The sequence below is a fragment of the Populus alba genome, chromosome 8 (genome assembly GCF_005239225.2).
Source record: "Populus alba chromosome 8, ASM523922v2, whole genome shotgun sequence".
Lineage (NCBI taxonomy): Eukaryota > Viridiplantae > Streptophyta > Magnoliopsida > Malpighiales > Salicaceae > Populus > Populus alba.
Genome location: NC_133291.1, coordinates 5,204,736 through 5,210,844, shown reverse-complemented (window position 1 = coordinate 5,210,844; position 6,109 = coordinate 5,204,736). Strand labels below are relative to the sequence as shown.

The window sequence follows — 6,109 nt, the reverse complement described above, 5'->3', positions numbered from 1 at the left end:
GGGTGTTTGTTATCTGCATTTTGTGGATTGCAGTACAGGTTCGAGGCACAGATTGTGGCTTCTGTTTTACGAATGCTTTTCAAAATTCTAAGAGGTTTCAACTTTTGAGCTAGATTGTGATAGAATGATATTTTTTTTATTTTTTAAATTTTATTTCTATATGCTTCAAAACAATCTAAAAATATTTAAAAAAAAATCAATTTTTTTTAAAAGCTCTTGTCACCGTATCTTTCCAGTTTTTTTCACAGGTGATGAAAAGGTGCTCCTATTGGGGGCAGCATGACTTAAAAGTGACTTCGACACTGCAACCTTTTTTGAATCAAGATACGTTCCTGTGTTTCATCGTACAGACTGCTGGATACGAGAGTTTTTTATTTAATCCACTGCTGCATGACTGTCAGGCACCTCCAAGTAGTTGATACGGATAAAAATCTATTATGTAGTTTTCGTTGTCATCTGCTTTTACATTTTAGTGGCTACAATGCTAGGCATTGTAAGAAATATGCTAAACCATATCAATGGCAATAATGCTAGGGAGGGTTCTGGTAGATTTGTGTATGAAATTTAAGAATCGCCAGATTTAGTGTCTTGATCACACCTTTTCTATCCCTTTATGGCTGGTTCGGCCCCTGACATTTGCAAGTAGCACTCCCTAGAAACGGGAATCAGTCTAACGATGACAATTTTGAATCGACGAGACAGTTAGGTCCACTTTGTTGTTAAGGGTAAAAATATATATATGATCTCACATTGTTTGAAGAATCATCGGGATATAAACACCAAAAACGCCGTAATTTCTAGTTTACATTTCATCTTTTTTGCGATTTTATTAATGTGAGGAATCAAACCTAAATAAAATCCTAACAAGCCCTTCACCACTTTGGAACCAAATCCCAAGGGCATAAAACATTTCACAAAGGGTAATAAAAGAAACCACAGAAAAGGGCGAAAAACACAAATTGAAAAGGAAAAAAAAAACATACAACTACATCATTACCCCAATTCCCTTTGCTATTAATGGGGGGGATGGGCTTCTCATATGGGTACAGAAACGGAATCATTTTGATTGTCGCCAAGTCACCTACTCCTCCTGAAAAAGTCAACTCTCGGTAAAGCACAACAAGGGATCTTCGTATTTTTTTCTTAACTTTTCCCCGTTCAGGTGGCATTTCCATCATCAACTTTAGGCTGTATTTCCACAGCTCCAAATGCAACTGCTGGTTTTAGGAACAGAGTTCATCAGGGCTTCTCTCCCGTCATTCTTTCGTGTTGTCTCCAACCTGGGTATAGACCATGTTTTTTGTACAAGATATATCCATCGACTGAAAACCAGGAATCAAATCATCTGTTTTCTGCTGTGAAAAAATAAGCAAATCATGTTAAGAATAACACGCTAGTAAGAGAAAAGGCGTGCATGTCTGAAGGAGATGTTACAAGAAAAAAAAAAAACTTGCCATGATTATGACTTTTTTAAAATTGAATAAAGTCAAATCCCAATTCCAGATCTTTAAAGACATGACATTCTCCACTACCTTAGTTGTATGGAGAACCCTTCTTTATTCTTTAATATTTTATAAGGGAAGAGAATCAATTATAGAATCTTAAGATTAAAAACTTCACGCTATTAGCCATTGATTCTGACAGCAAATATAATTATCAAACCTCCAATGATAATAATGACAACATGGTCCCCTATTGAATGTCCACTCACCAAAACAAAAAAAAAAAAGATTTGAAGGGGTGAAACCTAATGAGAGAATATGTGTGCACAACCTAAATAATAAAGAATACGAAAAACAGTATGAGACTAACCTGTTTGTGATCAGAATGGGATATGAATGGCCTTGGTCTTTTCTCTTGCATCACCTTCTGGCGACTCTCATAAAAATCGAAGTCATCCAATATTGATGTCTTTGTAACATAGTTTTTGAATATGTTCAGAATTTCAATACCTTGAGGAAATTTAACCTGCAAATGGGAGACAATTAAAATTAGTTCAGAGGAGCACGGAATAAAAGGCAAAAGAACAGCATCAAGAAAGTGGTTAGTGAAGCATACTTCCTGTGTGTCTCTGCTATTAATTACAGGCTTGTTCTCATTATTCTCAAGTATTATATGCCGTAGCTGTGGGTTTGGAACATCTTTAATGATATGCCACTTGACTGGGAAATAACCATTCCACTTGTCCTGTTGCCAGAAATCCATGTTTTTATTGAAATCAACACGGCCAACCATCTCTGCAACTCCACAGAACTGGCCGCTTGCATTAACCTGAAACAGCCAATAAAATTTAAAAAGGCATTAGTGCATTAGCAAGGAGAAAACAAAAGAGCACAGTAGATAGCGCCTGAAACTCAGTTGACAATTATAATGATATCCAGGAGCATACCGAAAAGAAAAGAAACACGGGACAACTGTTGCCTTTCTCTGCTATCTTCTGTTGTGCATCTTGATATGCACTATCCAGTCTCTTATTTCCATTAGGAGTACTGGCCCACACATTGTATTTGATGCTTTTGTGAATGTCATCTTCACTGTAAGATTTGATAACAAAGAAAAATGCATGATTGTATTGGGTTGGAAAGTCAGGAAGGTTATATTGATCCCTGCTAATAACTGAAGCTATGCTGTCACTGTTTCCGTTCCCATCAGGAGCCAAAGATCCAGCAGCATTACCTCCAAATACCACTGAACCTTTGGAATTGGTTGTCCTGGGACCATGATTCTGTTCATTAGGCAATGCATCATCGATGCCATTAGTCTTGCTTCTTGTTTTTGGCTTTTCACTGCTTCCCCAACCCCTTGCACTTACTTTAGCAGTGCTATTCGGATAGAGCATTGCCCCCTTCCCTGGATTATAAGATGGAAACTTTGCAAATGGAAAATACCCCTTGCCCATTACATCTGACGGGAATGGAGAGGCATGCTGTGAAGCCTGGAAGTAGAGGGAAAACAAATCAAGAAAAAAAACACAAAAGAAAAACAGAAGGATTTAGAACAACGTATAAGGAACTGAAATACCTTGTCCACTGATTTTAACTGGTTACGCATGCCATGACCAGATGAGACATCCATTGTTGGAAGGGAGTTCTTAGTTTCCAACGATTTACTCAACTCAGAAGGCAGTGCCTTTTTTGGAGGACCACGAGCTTGACTAGGTGAAGACATGTTTGGTTTAGAGCTAGGAATTTCCAGAATTCCACTATAGCCATTCCCATATGTTCCATCCCCAGCAAAAACTGACGGATCCCATGGGTATGGCAAATACTCTCCATAGGGAAGAGGAGTTGGAACGTATCCAGGGGAAGGAATGGATGGTTGGAACACGGAGGTTGGTGAATACGGTGGTTGAGCAACAAATTGTCCATCGACACCAATCATGCTCACGGGCACATAAGGGCTGTAAGCAGGGTGTATTCCTGGCATGAAGTAGATCAAAGACCCATTATCTGCTTGCGTAGCCTAGATGAAGCACAAAAGAAAGTCAGATCAAGTATCTGCATGATTTTATAAAATCCTACAAATGACACATTTGTTGCTGTTGAAATTGAACTTTTTTACGGTCAAAGAGTTTCCGAAATTCCATCTAACTACCTCGACAGTGACTGTCAAGTTAGCAAAAAGAGAAGTGATTAAAGAAGAAAACAAATGACAACTTCCAATATCATTAATCACCAGCACAAAGATTAAAAATTCCTTACAGTGTATTGAAGTTCGGTTCCATCGCCAGCAGCGTAGTATAGTTGGTCATTAGACCCTCCTCCAGAAGTAGCATCATAACCTGGTAAAAAGCTACTGTAAGAAGTGAAAACATATATACATAATCAATAGATATATACACAAACAAAAACAACTGATTGTACTTGATCTGCTGAGACAAACAAACCTGGATAGTAATATCCATAGTAGCTCCCCGCAGGATACATCATGAAGGCCTGATCCGTCGTCATGGACTCCTGATCCATATCACCACCTTCTTTGACACTTCCCGTTGCATCTCCTGCCGACGATATACACGATGTTGCATCTGATGGGCTCCCATCGTTTGAAGGGGCCTAAAGTAACCAAAACCCGGGTTTGTAAACTTATTAGTTCAATCATTACACGTGCAATTCAAATTCGATCAACGGAAGCAAGGGACTAAATTACCGTATTGGAATCGGAGAGTTCCAGAGAAGGATCCACCTTAAGATTCCTCGTCATTTCTTCAGTAGCTGTTCATCAGAATTTTTTTTAAAATAAATAAAAAACAGTAATGGAAACCGTAGAATAAACAAATACATTTGCAATAAAAAAAAAAAAAGTACGCAGATCTGAACAGTTATTGAACATAAAATAAAAACTCAAAAAATGAGCTGTATAAAATAGGCAGCACAGCAGGCCAATTATTGCTGTATTAAACCAGTCATTTAGAAAATTCAAAAACAGACAAACAATAGAAACCAAAACAAATCAAATCAAATTGGCAAGCCCTTTTTAAGAGAGACGCGGTGGGATTACGTTTACGAGATTGCTGTTGTTGTTTTTGAGAATGAGCAGCCATGAAAACTGGAAGTAAATAAATAGCAGGAGCAGCAAGACGGTAGGATCCAAACACGGCCTTAAAAAGGCTCTTCCTATATATCAGAGAGAGAGAGAGAGATCCTTTTTATGTCTTCGAAAAGAGGGGTAAAAGGAAAAACAGAAGCAAATGAAAAGAGGCCGAAGAAATCCCAAAGTACCCACCGAAGATTGCGTTTTGCTGTTCAAACCAACACAGGTTTCTTTTGATATTTCTACACGCCGGGAATATCGGACTCGTGATCGTGCTCTGATCCCGCTTTTCCCAGAGCAATCCCCAAATACCGGGGCCCCAAAAATACACTGTAATAAATATAAAAATAAGAGAGGGAAGAGAGAGATGGAGCTTGTGTGTGTTTCTGCAATTGTTGATTGGGAGAAGGGAAAAGGGGGGGCGAAATGAAGGGAGAGGGAAGCGCTTAAAAAATAATGGTATGGGGAAGGGACGGTGGAGAGGATGACACGTCAGTAACAGGTCAGATAGATCCAATGGACGACTCCTTTGATTTTTTTCCTTTTCTTAAAGGTGTGTTTGGGTACGTGCATCACTGTTTGTTTTCCTGTCCGTTCGATGACCCCAGCAGTGTGATGTCCAAGGAAGGGGGGCGGTTGATTTTTTTATCAATGACTCTGTTCATGTCTCACCATAGCCAAATCAAATCATCCACGATAATTGAGTTCCTTTGGTGGTCGTTTGTTTTAGTTGTGGCTTGTTTTTTTATTTTTAAATTACTTGTTGTATAAAAAATATTAAATTAATTTTTTTCTAGATATTTTAAAATAGTTTTAATTTGCTATGTTTAAATTAAAAAATATTAAACGTCATCGCACTTCCATGAAATAAAATACAAAGAACAGAAATCCAACAAGAGACACTTTGACGCAGTTCATCAAAAGACAACACCGAAGTATGGTGGTTTATATTTCTTTAATCATTGATCGGAAAAACTATTTGCCAATAAAATATTATAAATTTAAATTTTAAATAATTTTTTTATTTGCAAACAAAAATATTGAGTTTAATTTCTTGTCCTCGTCATTCCAAACAAATTTTTTTTGTTATAAATAAATCCACTATTTAAGTATGTCATTTTAGAATCTAGTTCCGAGAAATGTAGGATATATATATATATATATATATATATATATATATATAATCAAATAAATTTAAGAATTATATGTGTTAATAAAAAGAAATATCATAAACAATTATTAAAAAAATTAAAAAATAAATGTAGAGAAAAATATTTAAACTTATAAAATAAAAAATTTATCATGTTGTGTTTACTAAATTTGTTTATTAAAATTATTATTATTTTAATTTTTTTTAATAAATTTTTTTATTGAATTTGTTTGTCAAACAATAATAAAAACCAATAAATATATTAAATTGATTAAATAAATTAAAATATATATATATTATATAGATTCACACATATTATAAAATATTATTTGCTCCAAGAAATGTAGGACTCCAGATGTGGCTCCTGTGTATTTAACAGGTGAATCTGACCCTCTCTATAAGTGTAGAGCTTTGTTGCATGTAAAA

At 36.1% G+C, this 6,109-nt stretch overlaps 1 protein-coding gene across 3 annotated transcripts; it reads right to left on the bottom strand.

Moving 5' to 3' along the window:
- Positions 1 to 773: 773 nt before the first annotated feature.
- Positions 774 to 4,969, bottom strand: LOC118055771 (uncharacterized). Of its 3 annotated transcripts, none has more exons than XM_035067765.2 (9): positions 4,726 to 4,969; positions 4,150 to 4,214; positions 3,887 to 4,055; positions 3,702 to 3,781; positions 3,022 to 3,462; positions 2,390 to 2,935; positions 2,059 to 2,271; positions 1,813 to 1,968; positions 774 to 1,355 (listed from the first exon to the last, which is right to left on the bottom strand). In XM_035067765.2, exons 2-9 carry the CDS (start codon positions 4,201 to 4,203, stop codon positions 1,257 to 1,259), a joined length of 1,758 nt encoding a protein of 585 aa, XP_034923656.1. In that variant the 5' UTR covers positions 4,204 to 4,214; positions 4,726 to 4,969; the 3' UTR covers positions 774 to 1,256. The 3 variants fall into 3 exon arrangements, with proteins under 3 accessions (XP_034923656.1, XP_073267260.1, XP_034923655.1); XM_073411159.1 differs by lacking the exon at positions 4,726 to 4,969 and adding an exon at positions 4,501 to 4,702; XM_035067764.2 differs by lacking the exon at positions 4,726 to 4,969 and adding an exon at positions 4,501 to 4,702 and having other exon boundaries at positions 774 to 1,352.
- Positions 4,970 to 6,109: the final 1,140 nt, after the last annotated feature.

Excerpts from the sequence above, each read along its gene's own strand:
- LOC118055771 (XM_073411159.1), bottom strand. The coding sequence starts at position 4,543 with ATGGCTGCTCATTCTCAAAAACAACAACAGCAATCTCGTAAAC. Across the intron at positions 4,056-4,149 it reads AACTCTCCGATTCCAATACG|GCCCCTTCAAACGATGGGAG; the intron begins GTAATTTAGTCC and ends TGGTTACTTTAG. Across the intron at positions 1,356-1,812 it reads CCCATTCTGATCACAAACAG|CAGAAAACAGATGATTTGAT; the intron begins GTTAGTCTCATA and ends ATTTTTTCACAG.